The following is a 23,451-nucleotide window of genomic DNA, read 5'->3' on the forward strand; positions in this document are numbered from 1 at the left end:
TTAACTCACGATCGTAATCAGCAGTAGTAAAAACATTTGGCTTGTAATAAGGAAATTTGAGCTGTCACCTCCTTATGAGCTGTTATAATAATAGAACTACTATTGATTGTTCAGTATGGATTCAAATTAACGCACTGCCACGGTTAGTAACGTAGAAATGTTTCAAAAACTGTTTGTTTACATCGCGAACGAACCATAACCCCTGTACGAGTAATTTAACCAATAATACACACTTTCAGAACCTCGGATGATAATTTTTGCGTGTTATAATTTAAATGCCGCCGAGACGCAGCTAAAACATCGAATGTCAATCCTTCCTCGTTCCTTGTAAATCAGACGTAAACACTGCAGCCGATTACGGGCGTGAGTTAAAACGCGCGATCTTCTGTCGGACCCGTGCTCGCCGCTGGTTGGCTCCCGAGCTTCGGCCGGACCCAACCGTGTGTTCACGAGCGCGAGCGGTAGTGCTGCCGAATAAAACGCCGCCGTAATCGACCCCCAACATGAATATGAATGTCACCTATAAACTGAAGTGAGAAGTCGTCATGTCGGACGAAAAGTAAGGCCCGCGTTTTAACACAAAATTGTCAGTTTTGACTGTCACTAGTCAATCTAAGAATCAATTTAGCTCAGTTTTAATTTTGACGATTTTCTCTCATACGTGGTTTTAGTGATTTATTTCTTAACCCCAAGTCATTTTCGTTCTTTGTAATTTCGTCGAAAGTCCCTTCTTCTCAGCTTAAAAAATCGCTTTCTACGAGGATACCTTCATATTTATGGCATTCTATGGATGTGGTTCGGTTTGAACATGGATACTTGGTAGGCTTTGTTTTAAAATTCACCCATTACTTCATTTTTTTTAAAAAAAGTTTCTCTAGTCAACTTGTAGTTTAACCTAACTTATTGATGCTACAAACAGCCAACTTACCTATTTTAGACATATTCTCATTGTTTCGTGCTGATTTTTGGCATTTAAATTGCTTTAACATTTCCTTGACTTTTTCTGTGTCTGTTTATTGTTTGAACTAATTTCGAATTGAACATTTTCAGTGATGACAAGTTGTTAGAGGAGGATGGAGATGAGGAATATGATCTCGGCGAAGGAGATGAAGAGGCTCTTTTAGCTGATTATGCAGAGGAGGTAAATCCAAATGTTCTTTTATATTATTTTATTCTTTCTATTTTGAAGCTACAGTGCTTGCTCAGACATGGTGTAATTTTCTCACCTCTTTTGGTTTTTTGTTTATCTTATTGAATTGATGTTTAAAGAAAACAATCTTGTTGATGATTGACAAATTTGTCTCATGTTCTTATTCTCATACTTGCAGCACAATGATGGTCTTCTTGAAGAATCTGAGGATGTTTTGGATCTTGAAGTACGGGACGATTTTGATACTGAAATTCAAGATAGTGACTATGGGGCTCCAGATAGCACTGAACCTACATATGATTTGACGCCACGCCATAGGTACAGTCTAGGCAGAACCTGACAATGATTTTAAATTTAGTCTGTCTCTAAATTAATAGTTGTTTGTTTTTTTTTATTTTGCCTTCCAGCACTCGAGAAAGGGAGCATGTTGAAGAAGAATCTCCAGTTCAAGGTATAAATACAATTGTATTCAATTACTGGACTTATCTTACTGTACATACAATACTGCTGTACACTTAACACTCATCTAACTCTCTTCTTTCTGACTTTAGAATTCTCTACCTCTCAAGAAGATTGCCAACCCAGTAGAAGCATCCCTCAAGATGAAGAAGAGGAAGAAGATGATGATGACGAAGAAGGGATTAGGGGCCGCTTCCGATCTGAACGCGATTCTTCGGGCCCTGTCAAAGCAAATCGACAACAGTATGGTAACATACCAGATTCATTAGGTAAGGTGAAACAAATCATTACCGTTGTTCCTTTTACTTCTAATTTTGTGTGCCTAATTGATATACTTTTTTTTTAACAGATCAAGTGATACCTGACGAAAGCAGTAATCAAATGCAAGGTATTTCACGAATTCAGAAAGGAATGTGGGGAAGAGGTAGAGCAGGCCGTGGCGCCACGCGCGGCAATATGGCAAGAGGCAGTCCACCCAATCGAGGAGCAATGCGAGGTGGACGCGGCCAGTCTCATGGCCAAAGGCTATGGAACCCTAGACAACCTGGTCCTGGCGCAATTAATCAGAACATGGGCATGCGTCCCGGAAATATGCACAATCATCCACATAGGGTGATTGCCAATGTAAGACCCATGGGTCCCAACTTAAGAGGCAACATAAGGGGCAACATGAGACCCAACATTGGTCAGAATATGGGGCCCAACATGGGACCAAACATGGGGCCTAATATGGGGCCCAACATGGGGCATAATATGGGACCCAACATGGGACCTAATATGGGACCCAACATGGGGCATAATATGGGACCCAACATGGGACCTAATATGGGACCTAATATGGGACCTAATATGGGACCCAATATGGGTCCCAATATGGGTCCCAATATGGGTCCTAATATGGGTCCTAATATGGGTCCCAATATGGGTCCCAATATGGGTCCCAATATGGGTCCCAATATGGGTCCCAATATGGGTCCCAATATGGGTCCCAATATGGGTCCCAATATGGGTCCCAATATGGGTCCCAATATGGGTCCCAATATGGGTCCCAATATGGGACCCAATATGGGACCCAACATGGGACCCAACATGGGACCCAACATGGGACCCAACATGGGGCCCAACATGGGACCCAATATGGGGCCCAATATGGGACCCAATATGGGACCCAATATGGGACCCAATATGGGACCCAATATGGGTCAACATGTAGGCCCACCTATGGGTCAGCACATGGCTTACATGAGCATGATTGGACCTAATGTAGTAATTCCTAATGTGCCACCACCTCACATAGGGCCTCCAAACACAAGGCCACCTCCAATGGCCCCCTCTAATGTGGCTTCTCCTTTCGGTCATCCAAACATGGGTTCTAACATGAATATTCACTCGAATATAGGACCTATGGGACATGGGTCTGGCCCAAATCTGAATGGAGGTTTTGGTCATTTAGCTCAGAATGGAGGTGGAATGTCCTCTGGCTTTAATGCTAATATGTTGGAGGAAAATCTATCCTATATTAGAACAAATCAGGTAATGGGATGTCTTAATGGTCATTTCATTTGCATTGTTTACTTTTTCCAAGTTCTAATATTTATTATTATAATCTTATCTTCCTAGGATGATCAGTTTTCTATCCAAAGAGTCATTTACAACACCCAGCATTCTGACTCTAACCTCCAACCAAATATGCCTACTAAGATCCACATTAATCCACATTTCCGAGGGAATGTGTATCCACCAAATGAGGGTAAGGTTTGAACAGACCTTAAAACTAGGAATAAAACTACCTCATCCGACAAGTGTCAAAGCACTCTTTTAGTTATACTTCACCTTTTGCAACTCTTTTAATGTTTTAAAAATTGGATATTTCCTATTTTTGTTTTAGGGAGAACATCTTGGAACAACAACGAAAGTTTGCAGTATAACAATAATGGCCCAACAGGGCACGAATTGAACTATCACCATGGCCCTACTCCAGACTGGAGCCAAACTCCTCAAAACCTAAACCAAAATGCTCAGGTGAGTTGCTGTGATATTTTAGCTGTAATGTAGACTCTTGTGTGGTTTCCCCAGTGGTTGGACTTTAAGACTCAATTGAAACCATTCATTTTCAACCATTTCTGAATTAGGTAAACCTTGTCCAACACCACAATAGCTTTGGAGGCTCACCTCAGCAGCCTGTGGTAAGCTGACATTTTTTCTTTCTTCTAAAGAAAACCAAATAAAAAAAACACTTAGTTCACTTTTCTCTTACACAATAATTGATCAAGTAATAGAGGCAGTCATTTCTTAACAATAATGTTCCACATAGTGGAAGTGAAGTGGAGTGCCGTAAATGCACAACATTCTCACCCTTGCTTGAATAATTGTGTGGAAATGTAGTCTTCCTGACAATATTTATGTGGTCAATTGCAGTAGTCTTGAGCTGGAGTTAAAAGAGATTTTCTTTAGAAGTTTCTTAAAATTAATTTGTGCCTTTCTCTATGCTCCCACATCTTCATTTCACCTCTGTGTTATCATGGTATTATTCAGGAATCTTTCCAGTCGCATGGAGGTCATCAGAAATTGCTGCGCCAACCTCCAAGGCAGCAATCAACCCAGCAGATGAGTCAACAGCATCATTTCAGAAACCAAATCCACTCTCCTCCAAAACGGTCCTTAGCTGAATCAACATCATCTTCCTCTTCTTCTCCAGGTGTGGTGCCTCGTAAACAAGTTAGATTAGAACCAAAACAGGTAAGCTGTGTCTCTTTGTAGAGGTAATAATGTTTGAATGCCTTTTTTTCCCCTATTCATCTAATCTTACTGGAGTTCTATTTTTTATTTCTCAAAGGAAAAAGATATCCAAGGTACCAAAGTAGAAGAAAATTTAAATGAAGTAAGTCCTATGCAGATTAATTTTTAAAAATTACAGTAACACTTTTTCAGTCTGTAACACAAGAATCACTTGATTTTTACTGTACTTTCCCCCCCTTTCAGGACGAGGAAACTCGCGAGTACCGCAAAAAAATAGAACAACAGAAAAAACTTCGTGAGAAGTTTTTACAGGTAAAAGAAGAGCGAAGAAGAAAAGCAGCCCTGGAGAAACAGAGAGAAATTGATCCATCGACTGTTAGCAAACAACTTACCTCTGCTGGGAATGACAGACCTGTGTTGTCTGTACAGCCTTGTCAGCAGCAAACCATACCCACTATTGTTAATAGAAATCAGGACAATTGTTTATTTAATTCAAGAAATGAGCAAATGAGACAATCACAGCAGCAGCTGCAAAACCAGCCTTTTAGTAATGTATCAAGTGAAGCTAGTAGTAGTCGACCATCGAGGGGTAGAGGTGTAGGGGCTGTGAGAGGCAGAGTTGCAGCTGTCAAAGCCCGTGGTGGAAGAGGGGGGCAGGTAGCACAGATCCATGAAAGGCTGGGCAACACACAAACTGCGGCCCAGACCACCCAAGTCACCACTCAGGGATCTACTTCCAGACTTCCTCAGGCTCAAAGTGTGCTTAGTGGATCTGCTGTAAGTCCTTATTTCATTCAGCTTTTTACTTTTCCTTGTCTACCGTCACATTATGACAATTTTTTAATGGATTGCAGGGAAGTGCCGTATCCAGCAGTGTGCCTCAACGGGGTGGCCAAGTTGGACGAATTGTTGTTATGCGAGGTGGACATAGCCAAAGCAACAGTGGTGTTCAAAGAAGTGTGAAGATTTCGCAAGAGGTATGAGGAGAGGGAATATGAAATGTTTCTGAAATGTTCTACAGTGTTTGTCTTTCTTGTATTAATGTTTCCTTGTTTTTTACTTTGTTTTTAGACCGGCGCTTCTGTAGAATCAAGTAGTATGAGTAGTGATGTCCTTTCTTCAGCTGCAAAGTCAGTGTCTGTTGAAAACTTAGCAAACAGCACAAATGAAACACAGTTGCGAATGATGTGCAATTGTATTGGTAGGGTTGAGGTAAGTCTCAGATGATTTTGAAGAATAGTACATACTGTCTAGATATTAATTCTAAAGTTGTGCTCTCTGTCAACATTTCAGAGTATAAAAGTAGATCAAGCAAGGAAGCGAGCTTTAATACGCTTTGCTGCCACGGAGGCTGCATCTGCTTTTGTGAAACGATATCAACGAAAAATGATAGATCTATCTTTAATCAAAGTTTCTTTAGTGAATGACTGATGAATGGAAATGTATGTTATTGAACAAGTTTGTAGAGTCATGACACATTGCCACCAAGGAAGTTATGCATCTCCTTCAGCTTCCAAAACTGTCTAAAATGCCAAGCTTTCAAGATGATAATGATAGTGTGGCACATAATGTTTATTGTTTTTTGAAAGGGATATAAATACACTGGTATCATCTGTAATCCTTGTTACATTTTCGTGTGATCAATCTCTTCTTTAGACTTCTTTTGTACTTGTTGAAGCAGCAGGATCACCCGAGCTGAGAAACTTCTCTATACATTACCTATGAATTTAAGTGTGATTGTCTCAGATTATGCTGTTACAAGTCTGATGAAATGAAAATAATAATAATCTGTTGCATTAATTTTATTGTTGTTTTTATCATCTTCATTAGGTCGTTTGTTTCCTAAATAATTGTTTCCCTGACATCAGCATTGTTAAAGTATTTGTCTTTTCGAAAAAGGACGATTTTCTGTCTGCAATTCTTATTGTACCCGAAAAGCTATTCTTGAGTATGTCCCTGCTTTATCTGTACCCCTTTCCTTGTGTGAACTGGACTTCTTTATGAGATTTCTTGTAGGTGTAAAGACCTCTGTGATTAATTGAAGTTTATATTTGACTCATCTGATTTTACTGAGATGTTAATTATCATATGAAAAGAAGCAGAGTGCTCTCTTCATTGTTAATCTTTGTGGATTTTCCCTTCTAGTGGCCTTTCAAAGATTACTGGTATAATATTTTTATTCTGTGCGGGATGGCAGGTTAATTTTATTCTTATCACCCTGCAGTATTGGAGTTAACTTCATGCTTTTCTTTTAAAAAATATCTTCTATTTTTATTATTTTTATATTTTATTTTTCCGAACGTGCTATCAATTCTCTGTATTTGGTTTGTACTTTCATCCAAGCAATAGTGTTACTTTGACAGGGGCGACAGTAAAGATATCTGTTTTACAAAAATGTTTTCCTTATCATTTTTCTTATCTTGCCATGTTCATTGGCATGAAAACAACCTTCCTTTTTCTCAAAAGATTTGAATAAATTCCATACTAGAATTATTTTGACTCAAGAAGAAGCTGTGCAGTTCAAATGATTTCTTGATCCTCAAGGAATATAAATAGATTGCAGCCAACCATGCTTAGTTTCGTATGAAGCAGTTAAGTCCTTTGACAAATCACTTACATATTTCGGCCCACTGGGTAACTTGCCGCCAATGGGTCTTACGGGAAAAATAAAAGTCAATATTGATCAATAGTTTTGTAATTCAGACCCCTACTTTGAAATAGACATAGCTATAATTTGAATTGATATATGTAAATATTTTAGTGAGGGGATCAAAGTCAAACAACAAATCATAACAATAAAAGACAAAAATACAGAGTATGGCACTGAACAGTCCTGAAGGGCAATGAAAAATTAATCAGCATCTCTTTGCACAGGTTCGGAATGATAGCTGCTGGCTATACCACTCCTGCCTAAAGTAGCTAGTTCGACAGGATTTTGGCCTAAATTTTGTTCCAGACCTTGCCAAGTCCGATTAACCAAAAACTCACTTCCTGTGCTCAAGCAAACTGTTAGATCCCCACGATCTGTGATACTTCGGTTAGAAGAATCACTTTCAGCACTGGCAATATTGGTAATATCTACATTACGAACTTTGCCCGTTATCAATGACACATCTGAAAAATTTTCCATCGAAATTTCTGGTAGCTGTACATGGTCTTTTCCTCCTGAAACAGTAATAGATAAAACTGAAAAATTACACTTTCTGAGAAAGTCAAAGTAATTGGTGAGGTATGGTAACATGGACATTTTACCCAAAAGAAGTTGCCGGAAATCCGAGACATATTTTGTAGACCATTGCCGCAGAGTGTTGCAGGCCAATTCAACTTCATAAAGAGATACAACAGGTTGATAAAAATCTTTCCAGTCCAGTAACGAGTTTTCAGGACAAGCAACAAGGACAAAAACGTCAATCTGTAAAATTTGAATGAAGTGGAAGCCTTTCATTCATTGAAAATAAAAACAATTGTAACCTGTAAGGTTTAGATAGACACAAACCTCTGGAAAGTTTGCTAATTTAGGAATGTTTGGACGGCCAACAGCAAATATGTATGTCTTTTTTCCTGCTTTCTTTGCGAGATTCTTTATTTGATCAACTGCATCCAAATATCCATCCACACCAAGAGTTCCAATAAGTATGCCCAGTGTTTTTGCATCTTTTACCCTTTCAACTAAATGGAGACGTTTCATAAGGAACTTGCTAATTTTTCCATCTGCTGCTTCAATAACTGACACTGGTTCATCAGGGTCATAGCGAAATATTTTGCAGTCTGCTGTAAAACACAAGAAATAAATATCTGAATTAAAAACAAAAATGCATAGTAGTGATGGGACTACCTTCCGCATAGGGTATGTTAAAGAACTGTGACTTACCACCAAATTCTAACAAGTAGTTAGTAAATGTTCGGCCATCCTTGCCAATAAATAACACATTGTAATCATCCAAAGATGTTCCTTCTGGAATACAAAATCGACTTCCCAGGCATACTTGCTGTTGTTCTTTCCCTTCTTTGGTATGGCAACTACTCACATTTGGGTAGGCAGTCACCAGATTTGGATATAAACATGACAGAGTATCGTAGACTTCATCTGGGTAAAAAAAAATAAGGAAATAATGGAAACAAAATCAACAATGTTAACTTTGGTTAAAGAAAGAGGAAAATTGTGAAATAACCTATTTTGTGAGCATAAGTAACATCATAAATAAACAGAAGTTTTGATTTTCTGTCCTTAAAAGTTGCATTCACGGCACTGCACAGCCTTTCAACATCAAATGGATTTTTAGGAAATATATACAAAACAGGGAGTCGTCTAGTTGGGCTGAGACATGCATGACCAAAGTGGATAATTCCGTCACATTGGACATGTTCAGCAGAAACTTCGTCGACACAGCAGCTGCAAACATGATGGGAGCAATCAAGAGTTACAAAATATGCCTTGACGACTAAATGCTATGTCAGAGGAAGAAAGAGTAACTCAAACTTATTCACACCTGCCATAAGAAGTATCACCAAGGATGTAACAGTGGGCCCCAGAGGAGTTCTGCAGGATAAGAACAATGTCGGGTGCATCACATAATAGCTCATCTGGGAACTGAAGACAAACCTAGAAAAGAGGAATGGATGAAACGACTGACAAGATTGAAAAGAAAAAGAAGCTCACAATTGGATTGGTGGGACCATAGCAGGCCCAACAAGTAAACATAACCTGTACACTTCGCAAAGAAAACGTGTGAATACCTTCGAGTAATGGTTGGTTTGAATCCAAGAATCACAGCGATCTAATTCATAGGCACTGCGAAGTTCGTTCAATGGAGTTGGACTAACATTTATTGGTCCGACTTGTTGCTCAATGCAACGCTGTCCATCACTGCTGAAAGCTGCCATTTTGAACGGGGGAGGAGGGGGGAGGGGGACAGTGTTTTGGTTTTTTGCGCAACAAGACATTAATTTGTGTTTGTTGTTATTCGGTTTTGAGAGGAGAGGTAAATGATTTTGGCAACAATTAAAACCGCTGTAAAAACGTTAATCTTCCACTTTATCTTTTTGGCTTGAGTGGGTATCACCCGTTTGAGAGTCATTGCTGTCATATATATGTGTCAAGAATTAACCCTACTTCTGTCTGCTAAAATGTCTAAGGACAAGTGTCACTTTGCTCGTTTCAGGATTCTTCACACAATTTAAAATGGCGAATGGAAGAAGGTATTCTTGGTTTCTTTTGGGAATCCTTTTTGCTTCTGCTACATGGATGGTCAGCCTGTACCTATATACCCATCTGAGTCAGTCGGACCGTACAAACTTTTTAAGCACTGTCTCACCCTCAGGTATTTACAAATTATATCACATTTAAATATCACGTCAACCAAATGTTAAAGAATAATGTAGATTTGCAATGTTGAAACAGGTCTCAATTTACGGAAAGTATTTCTCAACGAGTCAGACCAGGTGTTATGGAGTCCAATTGGTGCCGAAAATCAAGTTTCTAACATTTTAGAGACTAATAAAGACCTTTTACCACAACTGCCTTACGAAAGCAAATGGTCTCCCAATAATGCGATTCAAAACAAAGCAAATAAATATGGTTACAAAAATAGTGATAGACTGCTTAAGAAATTGAAGCCTGTCTTGCCTAAGAATAAATCTGAAAGTGAGTTCATTTCCATGTTGACAACACTTTTGCAGTCTCAAATGGATTTTCATTGACTTCCCATTAATGTTTTTAGGTAATAGTGTGTTAGAAGAGTTGGGCATGGTGAAGAGTGATGCAGACCGACAGCTTCGGGACAATGGCTACAAGCACTTTGCTTTTAATGTGTTGGTCAGCCAAAACCTAGATTTGCATCGGAAGGTCCCCGATACTCTGAATAAATTGTAAGTAAGGAGACTGATGTGGCCTGTATTTCTTCTTATTCCTTGGCAACATGTGGTTTTAATTGCTTCTCTTCAATTACAGATGTCAAAGTATTAAGTACAAGGAAAATTTACCCACTGCCAGTGTTGTTATTTGTTTTTACAATGAGCACTACGAAACCCTTCTTAGAACAGTTCACAGTATTTTGGATCGAACTCCATCTCAATTACTTCATGAAATATTGTTAATTGATGACCACAGTGACCTAGGTACCCTCTAGTAGAAATTATTCAGGAATTGGTTCCATTTCAAAACATATCGTAATCACTTGTAAGCTTTCTTTTCTAGAGGGAGTACATGACCGCTTACGAGAATATGTATTAACAAAATTTCCGGATAAAGTAGTTTTATTAAAGACTCCACAACGGGAGGGAATAATGCGTGCTAGAACATTTGGAGCGAAGGAAGCCACTGGAGATGTATGTGTGCTAAGCATGCCTTATCTAAGTTTCTTTTTTAATTTCATACTTCTTGTTTTCATCTTTTTCTTTTTTCTGTTCTAGATTTTGGTCTTTTTGGATAGTCATATTGAAGTCAATGAAGTTTGGTTGGAGCCATTGTTGTCAAGGATTGTTGAGAAAGGAGGCCCCAATCGCACTGCCGTAGTGATGCCTGTGATCGACATCATTAATGCTGATACATTTCAATACAATGCTTCTCCCTTGGTACGTGGAGGATTCAACTGGGGTTTACATTTCAAATGGGAAAACCTCCCTCTTGGTACCCTTGCCAGTGATCAGGACTTCGTGAAACCTATCAAGTAAGAATGAAAGATAAAATAAATAAATCCTGCAAATCATTCATTACTTTACCTTGAACTCAAATAATTTGAAATTAGGTCACCAACCATGGCAGGTGGATTATTTGCCATGGACCGGAAGTACTTTTTTGACCTTGGTGCTTATGATTCTGGAATGAACATTTGGGGTGGAGAAAATTTGGAAATATCATTCAGGGTATGTCTTGGTTGCCTCTCAAAATTAGTGACCCTGTTTCTTTGATTTCCTCTAATGGGATCTCTTTATCTCTATTAGATTTGGATGTGTGGAGGTTCTTTAGAACTTATACCTTGCTCTCGGGTGGGCCATGTTTTTCGACGACGCAGACCTTATGGGTCTCCTGATGGTGAAGACACCATGACTCGAAACTCTCTGAGAGTGGCAATGGTTTGGATGGACGAATATAAGGTATCTTTAAATCATGAATGACCACTGCTTTGTGTTTGGTTTTGCAATAATATATTTGATATTTTAATCTAGGAATATTTTTTCAAAGAACGATCTCACTTGAGAGAGTATCCATTTGGTGATGTAAACGAGCGCATTGTACTCCGAAATCGCCTTAATTGCCACAACTTTCAATGGTACTTGAATAATGTCTACCCAGAACTTATCCTTCCAAGTGATGATAAGAGTCGTTTGCAAAAGAAGTGGAAAGCTTTGGAAAGAAAACAGTATCAGCCATGGCATTCACGAAAGCGCAACTATATCGATCAATATCAGGTTTGTTTATTTATTTATTTTTTGTCTAGCTTTAAATGTATTATTTTAATAATGTTTTTCTGTGCAGATTCGCTTATCAAACACCAGTCTATGCATGACATCTGAAAAAGATGTGAAGACCAAGGGTGCACGTCTTTTACTCAAAACTTGTATGAGAGCACCAAACCAGGTGAGGTGACTTCCATGCCCATTCTTTTCCTTTTTTATTTCTACACATTTTAATGAAGGCTTGTACACAAAAAAAAACCACTTGGTTTCCAGTTATGGTATGAAACTGATAAGAGTGAGTTAGTTCTGTCTCAACTATTATGTTTGGAGGCTGGAGACAATTTCCCAAGGCTTTATAAGTGCCATGAGATGGGCGATAACCAGGAATGGAAGAAAAGAGGACATGTGAGTAAAATTTCCATTTATGATTGTATTGAAATACAAGAGGAGGCCTTTGAATTTTATTAATTCTTTATGTTTTAAAAATTACAGAAAAAGACACCAGTTTACAACTTAGCATCTGGCTTATGTCTTGCTGCACCAGCTGCAAGCAAAGGCCAGCTTCTCACTCTCGAAATCTGTTCTAACAAGGGCCTTCATGAATGGGACCTTCTATTAGTTTAGATATGAAGAGAATACATCAGTTTGCTGTGAAAAAGACTGATTTAAAGCATTCCTACAAGAAATATGTCTTGTCACAATCAATGCCTTGTCTTCTCTGTAGGACTGTGTGCTTGCAATTTCAATACTATTGATACTCATACGCAATGATATTTTGCACATGTGTGCGTTTTTTATCACTTTTTAATTTTTATATATTTTTGCCATTTTCTTGTTTATTAGTCATATTATAATTGTCTTTATACAAATGCATTTTTTGTTTTTGTTTTTATTGTTTTAGAATCTTTTCACTTTACTATTGATATTACGTTTTATCAATGTCTTGTTATGTATCCTTATTGAATCAAAGACAACCTCATTTATATATTTACATGATCAATCAACAGCCGAATAGGTATTAACCAATGATGTATTTAGGTGTGTTCACGCTCTCTTGGTACGTTAATGCCCCTCACCCATCAATAGTGCAAGTATTGTCTGTCTACGCCCGAAACACGCCGCAGCTAGCAAATTCTGGCACGGAGCAAGCCTTTTTTGTGTGTGTGTTTGTTTTCCTTGGGTTTGACAAGGAGTGGTGAGGGGCCTCAACGACACAACAAGCGCAAACTCGCTTTTTATATACAGTAGTTCTTTACAGTCGAAATACCCTGAATATGTTGGGACAGTCTTGCAAACACTGTGCAATCTCGTTTTCTGTGTTATGTTGTTTAATTGATGGTTGGGTTGTGATTAGGTAGCGTATCTTCTTTTGTGATGAATATTTTTTGAAAAATATTGTCTGTGAAAGGTTTTATTTTGTTGGCAGCTCTTATTTTTTTTTAGTGTTTACTGTATATCTGTGAGGAAGCAACATTGTATTTTAGATTCATGACTTAGTCTGACATGATTACTGGGTATTATTTCAAGAGGAAAGTGATGGACGGCAGTGTATGTGCACTCTTTTATTGAACTGATTTGTTTTGAACATACTCTTACAAAAATATAGATACTTTATAATTTCATTGTAGAAACAAACTCCATTATTATGTACATTGCTCTTTTAAAAATAAAAATACAATTCTTTACAAAGTATTTGAGATCATGTTAAGCTTCACATTATTACACAATTTCACAAAAATACAAAATAAATAGGCTTTTACTAAGCATCTAAGAGGATGGAACAAGTACAATAGTTAAGTAATTATTTTTTTTCTATCCACATCACCCTTTTTCATTCTATCAGTCAGTAATTCTTTTTTCCAGTGGGAAAAAGCAAATTCACAGGAGACCAAGTCATACGATGTTGAATTTGAACTAGGAATGATCTAAGGTGTGTTATGTTCAAACAGTTTGCTGAGGGCCAAGCATTAATAAAACACAAAGAAAGCCTGTCTAACCACTAAATTAGTTTTCATCCACTGCTTCTTAATAAATAATTACAATATATACAACATGCTTCAAAAAGCAATTTATCACAAATGTCAAAAACTCTTGTACGTATTAACAACAGCAGTAGTTCACTCGATTAGCAAAACATTGTCACGATGTTACAGCTACTTCCATATAAGACAGATTGTCAGAGTCAAAATTATTTACACTTCCCATACCTCGCTCACCGACCATCAAAATGTGAAGAATTCTCTTCGTGTCAAGTTACCAGATTATGATGTCTGAATTGACGGCGCAGCTTGAAGATTTTGACGATTATCTGGACATAAAAATAAAAACACTGTGTTCAAAATATTGAACAAAGTGATGGAATAGCGGAAACAGTGCTAATGACACAGGGTCCCCGCAAATTTTTCTGCAGCATAAAATCCGAGGTGAAGACAATACTGACCTGGTTGCGACGTCACTGCGCCTAGAGCCCAGGTCGCTGTTGCTGCTACGCACTGCTACGTCGTCGGGATGCCGAGTCCTCGTCCGAATCCTCGCGGCAGTCTCAGCGGCAGCACGGCCAGCACGGCCTCCAGCACCAGGCTCAGTGCGGCCCCGGCGAGCGGACCCGCCGCCACGACCCCAGCAGCCACCGCGTCCACGCCCTCCAGCCGAGCGTTAGCGGAGAGTGCCGGCAGCCCCAAGCGCCCGGCAACAGTCTGCAGCCAGAAAGAGGAGACAACAAGGTTAACACGTTGAAACGGCAGACCTCCACCCCCCCACGGCCACACGGAACACTGCAAGCACACCGCAAGAGACCGTCGAGTCGGCTAACCCGTTCCCGGTGAGCGGGGAAGTACCAGGAGGGAACGCTGGGGGGAAAAGGGGGGATTCACGTTCTGATTGCGGGGTGGGGAGGTGAACAGAATGGTTCAAATTCGGATCCGAGGGGCGGGAAACAGAGCGCCGCGCTTATCGCGTGGGAAAGGCAGCCCCCCCCTGGGGCCTAGGGCCTAGGGCGCCACCCTGAGGCGCCACCCGCACCGCCCGCGCCCCTTCACAGCGACTCTGGGACAGTGACACTGGCGCCCCTCTCGGCAAACAGAACGCACATCCGGACCGCTGGCCACAAACCCACTTTCTTTTCACAGATAGAGAACACGAAGACCGAGAGGCAGAGAACGTACGCTTTGTTCGATCCGGGCGTCGATCCCGCTGAGGACATGGTTTCCGTCGACGTCGAGGAGGACCTGGACAGTGTGCTGGGGGACGCTGTGATGTCCGCCTTGTCGCTCTTGCTGTCCGCCCTGTCGGCGCGGTGGCGGTGTCGTCGGTGCTTCCGATCGGCGTGGTTGTGGTGGTGCTTGCGGCAGTGCTTGTGCTTGCCGTCCTTGGGCTGCTTGGCGTACCGGCACTTGTTGGGGTCGCAGGTGCCGCGCGCGGGCCGCGGCGGCGTCACAGACAAGGTGGCCAGCTGCCAGCCCATCTGCATAGGGCAGGACACGGACGCGGCCGACAGAGACAGTAGGAGTCCCAGACCGTCCATGACGAGGACTAGCTTCGCGTGCTTCGAGGAAGTGGTCGAACAGTAGCAGCACACTGCCGTGCCAGGAGCGCTCCAGGCGCGTGGTCAGGTGGCCGTGTTCCTTGGGCTGCGCATGCAGCAGGGACCAGGCGAGCGCCGAGCCTTGCATATGCACGTTGGACGACAAGGTGGAGGTGTTGACGGCCGCGTCTCAACGGCGCGGCGCGGGGGGCGTCGTCGGGGCGATCCTGCGGGGCGGCGGCGACGCGGTTCCGCGGCAGGAGGGGACCAGAGGGCCCCGGGGTGGAGGATGTCGAGAACTTGGCCGCAGCTACGCACGGCGGCTGCGAGGGTGGCAAGGCGAAGACGGTCTTGGCCGTGACCGAGCGTGTTTACAAACAGCAGTGATCTCCGGCGCGGCACGGCGAAGAGCAGGGCGGGCGGCGAGCGTCCACGGCACTGCGGTCCACTGGACTGGTGGCTGGCGGAGACGGCGACGGAGTTTTGTAGAAGGTGCTGGACCGGCTGCCTGCCTGGCCGCCGCGCCGCCGCCGCCGGCTGGCTGCGTTGCACGTCATCCGTGCGTCTCGCCGGCGGCGGGCAGGGCTGGGCAGGGGCAGGGCAGGGGTAGGCAAGGGCAAAGTCGGAAAAAGCGCTTTGGAAAAACGCGATTTGGGGAGGTTCGTGGAACAAGATTAGTTTGAGAGCAATAAAACTAAAGGGGATGTGTCGCGGAAAGCGCACTTGCTGCATGGACGACATCAGCCTCATGGCACCCATAATAAAGTGATCCTAATAAAAGCATAAGTAACGCCCCCAAATGCCAGAGCCCTAGATCTACCTAAGAGGACTTAGAGCCCTATGTAGGGCTCTAGGGCAACTCCAGCCCCCCCCCCCTTCCCCCCGCCTCCCTCTCAGTCTAATCAGTTCAACGCAATGAATGATGTTTCCTGCCCCAAACGTAGCGACGTTTTAACTACTCCCAGACCCTTTTTGTCTTATCTTTTTTTCCCTCTGAAAGTGGGGGAGGGGGGCAGCGTTTTACTAATTCTATGTGCGAGCAATGGCCTTGCGGGAAAGGAGGGCAGAGTGCAAGCGGGGCGGCGATCTCGCCTCTGGCTGGGCCACGCCATGCCGCCATGCCACGCTGGACCCGCCTCCCCTCCCTCCGCCCAGAGAAGTGCGTAAGTCCACAAGCGCAGAAAATAAAACACGCGCCTCCCCTACCACTCGGTGGCAGTCGGACTCTGACGCGTCCGTTCACGACCGCGGCGATCACGATCACGATCGCGATCACGATCACGATCGCGATCACGATCACGATCGCGATCACGATCACGATCGCGATCGCGGTGTTCGCGACTACGTAGTGGCCGCCGTCGCAATAATTGGTTACAGTTCGTTGTTGGCGCGCACGGCCGCACGGGCCGTAGGGGTGAAGGAAGAAGTTCGCGGTGCGCGGCGTCCGCGGCCCGCCTGGGACTTCCCTGCCGCTGGGCCACTGCCCTGCCAGGCCGCCCGCCAGGCAGGCAGGCAGCCAGCCAGCCAGCAGCCCGGCTGTTTTACTATCGACGGGCTGTGCTAAAGTGCGATGAATATGAACACAGCCAGATTATGAGCCTTTCCCCACTGGACAACACTTCCAGCGAAGTCCAAAACACTGGCCCCGGCCGTACGGGCCGGGCCGCGCGGCCCCGCCGGCTTGGCTTGCCCCGCTTGCCCCGGGTCGGGCCGGCCAGCTGGTCCAGCTGGTCCAGCCCTCCACGATGGCGATGACGCGCGACAGCGACAGCGCTCTGCCATGGCACTGTGCCCCGCAAGTGCGACGCAGACGCAGGTCGACGTCAAGGTGGGCCGGGGCGTAGCGGGGTGCAGCGGGGCGGGACTACCCCGGGCCGGCCGTCAGCCGCGCCGCCGCGCCTGCCTGGCTTTGTTGTGCTTGGCCGTGACGTCACCGTCGCGTAGCGTCCGCTCCAGTCCGCTCCGGCAGGACGACAGGCCGACGGCCGACGGCGTGGCGGTGCCACGGCCAGGGTCACCAGAGTCCACGGGAACAACAAGAAAGCGCCAGTGCTTGCCAGGCCAAGTACAACACCGTTCGAACTCAAGTTGGGGTTTAGGGGTGGGCCTCGGGCCAGAGGCAACAACGGGAAGGGCAGAGGACGGTCTCACTCCCAGTGTGCCGTTGGTTACCCTCTTTACACCTATCAACGCAGACAGCCCCTCCTGCTCGCCCACAAGCAGGCCCTGGCGCAGAACCGGCGGTTTCCACGCGCCGACGGGGAGGAAGCGAAGCCAAAGAAAGTGCGGGAACTTGGGAAGGCGAGGAAATCGCCAAGCTGAAATAAAACGACTGCGCCGGGAACAGCCCTCCACCTCGGGCAGGCTGCCGGTTCGCCGCTCTGTCTCTCTCGCACCCTTGCGGCGGGCCTGATGAGTGCGACAGAGACAGAGCGTGTCTCTGGGTCGCATCGACGGCCGATAAAAAGAGCCTCGGCGTCAATTCTCGGGACTAGAAAATTCTGGCGATAGCCGACGAGAGCGTGGGGCGGACGGAACACTGCGATCACTGCGTGCGTCGCTCTCTGTCTCTCTCACACGCATGCAGCGAGAGCGACGAGACGGCAAGGCGTTTCGGAGCCAGCCTGCAGAGCGCCAGATAACGGTGGGGTGCATTCGGACGGGGGCGGGTTGAGTCGCAGTGCGGGACAGACGGACAGACAGACGGGCGGCCGGAGCCATTGTGCTGCTGCATTGTCTACGGCTCGGGATTGCACTGATACACGTTGAACCTACCAGGCCGGTGAGCACGGACACGCCGAGCACGACGCAGGTCCTCGGCGACTTGAGGTCGACCCCGCGCAAGTACTTGAGGCCTGGAACACAACACACGCACCGGGTTAGGCAGCTGCACTGGACAGGGTAGCCGGGCGCCGCATCCATCGAACGCGCCACCGCCGCCTCCTGCCTGTGGCCTGTGGCTGGCCAAGGCGTACGGGGGGTCCTTCGACCTCTGCGACCGCGGCCAGCCGCGAGCAATTCCAAAGGAGCGTTTCGTACGTCGCTCTGTCTCTGTCACACTCATGGGGCGGCCCGTAGCGGTGCGAGAGAGACAGAGCGAAGAAACACTCCTTCAGAATCTGGCGGCATCAGGATTCTCAGCGCGGCGCTTCGCGGCGTGGCCGAGCCAAACAGAGCAGCGATTTGAAGTGGGAAGCCTTTCTCTCTCTCGCACCCATGGCGCGTCCGTATGGGCGCGAGAGAGACAGGTCGACGGACTCGGACTCTGAATCGGCGGCGTGCAGCGCAGAAAAGTCCCGAACTTATCGGCCTCGGTACACACGGCCATACTATTTTCGGACGAGCGAGCACGCGGCCTGCAGGGTGATCGCGAGGAGTCGTTTCATCGCTCTGCCTCTGTCGCACTCATAGGGCGTTGAAGGATGCGAGAGAGACCGAGCGGTGCTACTTTGCCAAAGATCCGCCTCTGACTCACCTTGGCCGGAGCCCGCCCCCAGGACGGCGAGCCCCACCCCCGCGAGGAGGGGCTGCGGCGCGCTGGCCAGGCCGGCCGCCAGCACGGGGAGGAAGGACACGATGAGCAGCAACACCCCCGCCAGCCGCGCCGCCGTCACCGGGCCCGCCTGCAACACACGGCCCTGCGTCACAGCCCTGCACATCATCCCGCGAGTCGCGTTCGTCCTGCGCGCTGCGCGCCATCGTGCTCACCTGGGTGAGCGGGACCACGCCGGGCGTCTCCTGGCCGCCGCCCACGAGCGCGGGCGCCGCCCACAGCGCCCCCATGAAGGCCACCAGGCTGGTCACCAGGGTGCCTCGCTCCAGCGCGCGGCCGCCCGGCACTTCGCCTGGACGGACAGAAAAATAAACAAGGTGGTTTTGTTTGTTCGCGCGTAGGCAGCCCAACGGGCTGCTGTGCGACGCGGGCTACGGGCACCCTGCCGCCCGGAGGGTAGGCAACCCAACGTGCTCGCGCGCGTAACAGAACTGCCTAGGCGCTCGGGTCAGCGGAGGGCAACTGAGTTGACCAGCTGACCGCAGGCAGTGTTGCCAGGAAAGTCGGCAGAAGCTTCTCGCCTCGTCACAGCTGTTAGTAAACACCTGTGTGTTTGGACCACGGTTTGGACTCCTTCCTTTTTGCGCACTTTCCTGGCAACACAGGCTGTGTCGCTGTGCTGTGACTCACCGCCCGAGGCGCCCGCCGCGTAGAACGTGGTCAGGCTGGAGGTGGTGTTGGCGACGAGGGCCGCGGCCACGGAGGAGGCCACCACCACCCAGGGCACCCCGCTCAGGCTGGGCCAGCCCCAGGGCGCTGCGCAAGAGGAAAGGGGGTCGTTGCAGCTTGCGTTTTCGTCGTTCTGCCTCTCTCGGAGCTATGAGGGTCGCTCATGAGGGCGACAGAGAGGGAGGACTCACCGGGCCAGGGGATGGCGAACACCTCCCGGGCGTGGACGCGGTCCTCGCGCCAGTCCGACGTGACGAGGCGGTTGTCGGGGGCGAGCAGGCCGGTGGCCGTGAGCACGGCGCAGGTGGCCCAGCCCACCAGCAGCGGCACCAACACGGCCAGCATGGACACGGCGGGCAGCATGCGCGCGCGCAGGCCGCCCCGTCGGACGCTGCACACGGCCACGGGCACGGCGAGCCAGCGCAGCGCCAGCCCGCACAGCAGCACGCCCAGCGCGCCCCTGTGAGCGATGCCAACAGTGTAGCGGAACGGAAACGGACAACCAGCATGCTACCAGGCTGCCACAAGGGGGCATGCAGGAAAGAGCCCCGTCGCGGTGCAACCCCGATGGCTGTGGGCCCGACCTGAGGCCCAACCCCTAGACCTGACCCGGATTGACCTCACAGGACTCAGATGAACTCAAGTCGGGATTCCGTTGGGCCTCAGGCCATTGGGTCTCGAACGGGACGGGGCTCAGGTCCTGTACGCTGAAGGGCAGCGTCGACCGCACTTACGAGAGCGCCCCGGTCCAGTTGCCGGCCGCGGCGTTGACGCAGTAGCCCACGAGGGGCAGGGCGCTGAGGAAGGTGGCCACGGCGCCGGTGAGCGGGGTGTGGAAGCGCGCGACGAGCCGCGGCAGGCCTGCGTCGGGAGGGAATCGGAAATCTTTTTAGTGTGTCGGGTAATTGAACTCGCGCTGCAGGCTGGCAGCCTGCAGTACAGTACGCAGTACGCACCTGCCACGGAGAGCACCGCCGAGAAGGCGGACGCGATAAGCAGGGTGGCCTGGACGCGGCGCGCGCGCGGCTGCCACAAAGGCTTCATGTTCTCGTGGCCCATGGCGAACTGGTCGGCCAGCGACGGACACAGCGTGGCGTCGTCGGCGTCCTCGTCCCGGTCACCCTGGTCGTGGCCCAGCGCCGCCACCAGCAGCGCCGCGCCCACGGACGCCACGCAGGGCGACTGCACCACCCCCAGCCTGCGCAAGATGCACGCATTCTCTGATTTAGACCTCACGTTGTCTCTGTCGCACTCATGCGGCGTCCCGTGTGAGTGCGAGAGAGACAGAGCGGCGGAATGAGTCGGGACGGCGGGACGCGCACCCGACGCCGAAGGACGTGTTGTTGAGGATGGTGGCCACGGCCGAGACGAGCAGCAGCCGGCACAGCAGCTCGGCGCGGGCGGGGTCCTCGGAGTGCAGGCACAGCGCGGGGGACAGGATGTTGAGCAGCAGCACGCAGTGCAGCAGGGCCAGGAAGCAGAGCTGCGCCAAAAAATTAAAGGGCTCATTTCGGGACTCGAGGTTAAAATCAAGCTGACACCTTAATGTGTCTTGTACTTTTCTGCGTATGTTTGTGAGGGTATCATCTTCTACAAAACCAAAAACATTTTTAAAAACGTTAAACAACGTTAATGAGGCGCGAAGAGAGGAAAAATGACGCCTTGGCGGTACTCGGACCGAGGCGCGAGGGCTATCACATGTGGCAGCCCATATCAGGGAACCTAAATGCGCGATTGGGTTCCAGCGCGGCGCTCGCGATGCCGATGTAAGGCGATACCGCGGCACGGCCGCGAGGCGTCACGGCGGCGCGTCACGACGCGTTACTCGGAAACGCCGGCCGGCGGGGCGGCGGGGCGGCAGGGCGTGAACAGTGAACTCCGATAATGGGCGAGCTTCATAAAATGGCACCCGCCCCGCCCCGCCCCGCCCCGCCCCGCCCCGCCCCGATACGAGGCCGACATAAAGCCAGCCGATAATCACGCCGCTTATCAGCCAGCTACCAAACGGAGCAAGATTCTCCCGCCCCTTTCGCCCCCGTCTCCTTCTCGACAGCGATGAGACACCCACAGAGTCGCCACATGCGACTCAAATATGCTGCTTCCGCTTCAAAAAGAAGACAGCGCGTTGGGGACTGGGGAGCACTATCCGCCCAAATGGGAGGAGAGTATGCGTTCTCCCTCCAGCGTTGGGGCGGATGGGGATTGCGACGGGCCAGGTTAATCACCCAACAGTGCCACCGACCGGATGCCTGAGGCCAAAAAGGTGGACACCCCGCTTCCAGTCATACCCGCCACTGTGCCCGCCCCGCCCGCCCCGCCCGCCCCGCCCGCCCCGCCCGCCCCACACCCCTGCGACACAATCTTGAGTAAACCCATCACCACGTGTCCCCGAGCCGTACACGCTTTTGCACTTGCGCGGTTGATGGCGGTGCAGATGAACTTGAGCGACAGCGGGGAGCGCGGGGACGGGTAGAGTAAGAGGGCGGTCATGGCGACCGCGAAAGCGCGGATCCGCCGGCCGCGGCGCGCAGCGCTCACACGAGAAGCGCACCTGCACGGCGAGCAGCAGCAGCATGACGGCGGGCGGCTGGTCGTGCAGCCCGTAGAGCAGCTGGTGGGGCTTGGCGACGGCCGCGGCGGACGACGCGCAGGTCGTTGCGGAGGCCGCGGACGCCGTGCGCGCCCCGTCGACGCACACCTCAACGCGCACCTGCTCAAGAAACAAACGTTGTGCTCACCGAGCAGAGTGGCGAGGACCTCCGAGAACGCGCACCAGCCCGACAAGCTCACCTCCAGGCCCTCCTCGGCGGCGCACTTAGTGTCGGCGTCCAGGGCGAGGAGCACGAACCCCGACGGCGTGCCATCGTCGGCCTCCTCGGGGACTTTGGTCTTCTCGCGGAGCGGCGAGGCCATCGCGACGGTCAGGCCGACGGCCGGGAGCAGGGCGGGGCTGTCCGAGTCCATGGCGACGGCAGTGGGCACCGTGGTCGTCCTCATGGCGCTACCGCCGGCCGCCGCGCGTCGAGCTGGTGGTGGTGGAGTGACTCATCCGGGTGGCGTCGTCGCGTGCCGTCCATACCAGGGGGGCGCTTGAACCCGAGGCCGCGGCACTGGGGATATCAGTGTCGCGGTGGCCTCTCCGGCAGCGCCGCGCGCCTAAAGGGCCGCGAGTGCATTGTGCGCGACCCATTGGCGGGGGGCGGTGTGCCCCAGCCTGCCAGGGGCAGTGAGGCCGCGGTGGGGACGGCGCTGGCGACAACACCGCGCTGCAGCAGATCCCTGTCGGCACCAAGCAGACCAAGCACCTGGCAATTAACGCGCGGGCGTACTGCAGTGTGGGCGTCGCGCGGCGCGGGCGGCGTGCCACTTGTGTTGACACCAGCGCGATCGGGGGCGGGGCGGGGGTAGGGGCGGCGGCGGGGGCGGCGTAGGCCGCCGGTGGGAGCGGACCTTCACTGCGTATTCGGCGCGACGTCCGCCCCACTGCAATCTCCAGCAAACATGTCAGTCTTCAAACAGGCACTGTCCGCACTGCACCGCACTGCACCGCAAGGCCCCGCCCCGCTGCCCAGCCGCGTGGTAGGCGGGGGGACTTCCCTCGTACCCACCGTCCCGAACCGAAGCACTCGTCGCGTCACTGGACCGTCACTGGAACGTCACTGGAACGTCGCGCCCGCGTCGTCTCGTCAGTCGTCGCGCCACCAACACCAACCCGCAGCAGCCGCGAGGACGGGACGGCGATCACTGGCGGCCGCGTCGACTCCGACTCGAACTGACTTGACTTGGCCTTGCCGCCCGTCGGGCTGACCCGACCCGCGGGATGAACCGAAACCAAGCCAACGCCAAAGACTGCTGATACCACGACACTGCCGCCCTGCCGCCTCGCCTCGACGCGGGGCTGCCGCTGCCGGCAGCTGCGGGGGCACTGTGGGCCGCGACGGCTGAACCGAGTGAAGACGG

General features: G+C 49.2%; 4 protein-coding genes across 10 annotated transcripts; 2 read left to right on the top strand and 2 right to left on the bottom strand.

The window, feature by feature from the left end:
- Positions 1-6: 6 nt before the first annotated feature.
- On the top strand, positions 7-6,743 carry LOC117653100 (RNA-binding protein 33-like). 5 transcript variants are annotated; one of them, XM_034398476.1, is made up of 16 exons: positions 7-142; positions 337-559; positions 1,051-1,141; positions 1,329-1,468; positions 1,558-1,601; positions 1,702-1,878; positions 1,959-3,142; positions 3,230-3,359; positions 3,498-3,631; positions 3,742-3,795; positions 4,145-4,348; positions 4,446-4,490; positions 4,592-5,125; positions 5,203-5,325; positions 5,420-5,560; positions 5,642-6,743. In XM_034398476.1, the coding sequence occupies exons 2-16, from the start codon at positions 546-548 to the stop codon at positions 5,777-5,779; spliced, it is 3,153 nt and encodes a 1,050-aa protein (XP_034254367.1). In that variant the 5' UTR covers positions 7-142; positions 337-545; the 3' UTR covers positions 5,780-6,743. The 5 variants fall into 5 exon arrangements, with proteins under 5 accessions (XP_034254367.1, XP_034254369.1, XP_034254365.1 ...); XM_034398478.1 differs by lacking the exon at positions 337-559 and having other exon boundaries at positions 1,959-1,997; positions 2,907-3,142; XM_034398474.1 differs by lacking the exon at positions 337-559.
- Positions 6,744-7,027: 284 nt separating this feature from the next.
- LOC117653102 (2-(3-amino-3-carboxypropyl)histidine synthase subunit 2) lies at positions 7,028-9,272 on the bottom strand. Of its 2 annotated transcripts, none has more exons than XM_034398482.1 (7): positions 9,086-9,272; positions 8,839-8,951; positions 8,521-8,741; positions 8,220-8,435; positions 7,845-8,116; positions 7,601-7,760; positions 7,028-7,513 (listed from the first exon to the last, which is right to left on the bottom strand). In XM_034398482.1, exons 1-7 carry the CDS (start codon positions 9,230-9,232, stop codon positions 7,200-7,202), a joined length of 1,443 nt encoding a protein of 480 aa, XP_034254373.1. In that variant the 5' UTR covers positions 9,233-9,272; the 3' UTR covers positions 7,028-7,199. The 2 variants fall into 2 exon arrangements, with proteins under 2 accessions (XP_034254373.1, XP_034254372.1); XM_034398481.1 differs by having other exon boundaries at positions 7,845-8,119.
- LOC117653101 (polypeptide N-acetylgalactosaminyltransferase 35A-like) lies at positions 9,198-13,368 on the top strand. Of its 2 annotated transcripts, none has more exons than XM_034398479.1 (13): positions 9,198-9,330; positions 9,511-9,669; positions 9,750-9,992; positions 10,069-10,216; positions 10,299-10,465; positions 10,545-10,675; positions 10,760-11,016; positions 11,095-11,212; positions 11,291-11,443; positions 11,516-11,758; positions 11,826-11,927; positions 12,020-12,151; positions 12,239-13,368. In XM_034398479.1, exons 1-13 carry the CDS (start codon positions 9,198-9,200, stop codon positions 12,368-12,370), a joined length of 2,118 nt encoding a protein of 705 aa, XP_034254370.1. In that variant the 3' UTR covers positions 12,371-13,368. The 2 variants fall into 2 exon arrangements, with proteins under 2 accessions (XP_034254370.1, XP_034254371.1); XM_034398480.1 differs by having other exon boundaries at positions 9,259-9,400.
- Positions 13,294-23,427, bottom strand: LOC117653109 (solute carrier family 23 member 2). The gene is made up of 13 exons (XM_034398505.1): positions 23,100-23,427; positions 22,282-22,770; positions 22,043-22,201; positions 20,814-20,974; positions 20,448-20,689; positions 20,226-20,352; positions 19,683-19,951; positions 19,453-19,578; positions 18,978-19,114; positions 18,745-18,892; positions 18,045-18,124; positions 14,187-14,442; positions 13,294-14,054 (listed from the first exon to the last, which is right to left on the bottom strand). The coding sequence occupies exons 2-12, from the start codon at positions 22,486-22,488 to the stop codon at positions 14,242-14,244; spliced, it is 1,857 nt and encodes a 618-aa protein (XP_034254396.1). The 5' UTR covers positions 22,489-22,770; positions 23,100-23,427; the 3' UTR covers positions 13,294-14,054; positions 14,187-14,241.
- Between the last annotated feature and the right edge of the window lie 24 nt (positions 23,428-23,451).

The sequence above is a fragment of the Thrips palmi genome, unplaced genomic scaffold, assembly GCF_012932325.1.
Source record: "Thrips palmi isolate BJ-2018 unplaced genomic scaffold, TpBJ-2018v1 HiC_scaffold_8, whole genome shotgun sequence".
NCBI classification, from domain to species: Eukaryota; Metazoa; Arthropoda; class Insecta; order Thysanoptera; family Thripidae; genus Thrips; species Thrips palmi.

Bases quoted from the DNA above. Each gene is read 5' to 3' on its own strand.
- LOC117653102 (XM_034398481.1), bottom strand. From the start codon at position 9,232: ATGGCAGCTTTCAGCAGTGATGGACAGCGTTGCATTGAGCAACAAGTC. The intron at 8,120-8,219 runs GTAAGTCACAGT...TGTGTTTTACAG, and splicing joins CTACTTGTTAGAATTTGGTG to CAGACTGCAAAATATTTCGC. The intron at 7,761-7,844 runs GTTTGTGTCTAT...CAAATTTTACAG, and splicing joins AATTAGCAAACTTTCCAGAG to ATTGACGTTTTTGTCCTTGT.
- LOC117653101 (XM_034398479.1), top strand. From the start codon at position 9,198: ATGCAACGCTGTCCATCACTGCTGAAAGCTGCCATTTTGAACGGGGGA. The intron at 11,017-11,094 runs GTAAGAATGAAA...ATTTGAAATTAG, and splicing joins GACTTCGTGAAACCTATCAA to GTCACCAACCATGGCAGGTG. The intron at 11,928-12,019 runs GTGAGGTGACTT...CTTGGTTTCCAG, and splicing joins GTATGAGAGCACCAAACCAG to TTATGGTATGAAACTGATAA.
- LOC117653109 (XM_034398505.1), bottom strand. From the start codon at position 22,488: ATGAGGACGACCACGGTGCCCACTGCCGTCGCCATGGACTCGGACAGC. The intron at 20,690-20,813 runs GTGCGCGTCCCG...CATCTTGCGCAG, and splicing joins AACACGTCCTTCGGCGTCGG to GCTGGGGGTGGTGCAGTCGC. The intron at 18,125-18,744 runs GTGAGTCAGAGG...GTTGTGTTCCAG, and splicing joins GGGGGCGGGCTCCGGCCAAG to GCCTCAAGTACTTGCGCGGG.
- LOC117653100 (XM_034398474.1), top strand. From the start codon at position 75: ATGAGCTGTTATAATAATAGAACTACTATTGATTGTTCAGTATGGATT. The intron at 3,143-3,229 runs GTAATGGGATGT...TTATCTTCCTAG, and splicing joins CCTATATTAGAACAAATCAG to GATGATCAGTTTTCTATCCA. The intron at 4,349-4,445 runs GTAAGCTGTGTC...TATTTCTCAAAG, and splicing joins TTAGATTAGAACCAAAACAG to GAAAAAGATATCCAAGGTAC.